General features: G+C 62.9%; 1 protein-coding gene across 1 annotated transcript; it reads left to right on the forward strand.

Moving 5' to 3' along the window:
- Nucleotides 1–433: 433 nt before the first annotated feature.
- LOC119946862 (late cornified envelope protein 2D-like) lies at nt 434–736 on the forward strand. Its single transcript, XM_038768340.1, has one exon. The coding sequence runs from the start codon at nt 434–436 to the stop codon at nt 734–736; it is 303 nt and encodes a 100-aa protein (XP_038624268.1).
- The last annotated feature ends 239 nt before the right edge of the window (nt 737–975 follow it).

Below are 975 nucleotides of genomic sequence, written 5' to 3' on the forward strand. Positions count from 1 at the left end.
ACAGAACTATAGAGAGAGAGACAAAGAGATGGAGAGGAAGAGAGGAAGGGAGAGGCCAGAGGTAGAGGTAGAAAGGTGGAGAGATGAGAAAGAGGCCTAAATATGGATAAAATCAGAGGGCGAGAGATTGAGAGGGAAACAGAACTAGAGACGAAGAGAGGGAGAACGAGACAATATCAGAGGCACAGAGATGGGGGAGGTAGACGCCCAGGGGGAGCGGGTTTGTTTGACTCCCTCCCCCAGATGGAGGCGGGTGGATGGACGGGGTGGTCGCTCTGTCCCCGGCCCTGGCCCTCGGGGATCCCTCCTACCCCACGGGGTCTGTCTGGGTCCGGGTCGGGGTCCCGGGGGCGGCTCAGACGGAGCCGGGAGCTGAGACGTGTGCGGGCGGTCGGGGTTGACTTCCAGGCTTCCCGACCTGTCGAGCAACGAGATGTCCTGGCAGCAGAACCAGAAGCAGTTCCCGCCCACGCCCCAGTTCCCACAGCAGTGCCAGCCTCCGCCCAAGTGCCCTCCTAAGTGCCCGGCTCCGTGCCCGGCTCCGTGCCCGGCTTCGTCCTCATGCTGTGGTCCCAGCTCTGGGGGCTGCTGCGGTCCCAGCTCGGGCGACTGCTGCGGTCCCAGCTCTGGGGGCTGCTGCCTGTCACACCACCATCACCGCCGACCCCGTCTCTTCCACCGCCGCCAGCACCAGAGTCCCGACTGCTGTGACAACGGCAGTTCCGGCTGCTGCTGAGGTTATCTCTGGGCACACACTAGCAATGCTCCCACTCCCATCCTAGCCTGCCTCCCTCCCCCTATCCTGGGGTTAGGGGTGGTCTGAGCCGCCGCGACGTCCAGCCTGGAGTCTCCCGGCCTGCCTCTCTCCACCTTTTCCTTTCTCCTCCCACCTCTCGTCCCCTGGAGCCTCTGTGCCTTCTTTCCTGGTTCTGTGTATTCTCCCAGCGCCCTATTTCCCGCATCCCCCCAATAAAT

This window comes from Tachyglossus aculeatus, chromosome Y4 (genome assembly GCF_015852505.1).
Source record: "Tachyglossus aculeatus isolate mTacAcu1 chromosome Y4, mTacAcu1.pri, whole genome shotgun sequence".
In the NCBI taxonomy this organism is placed as follows: domain Eukaryota; kingdom Metazoa; phylum Chordata; class Mammalia; order Monotremata; family Tachyglossidae; genus Tachyglossus; species Tachyglossus aculeatus.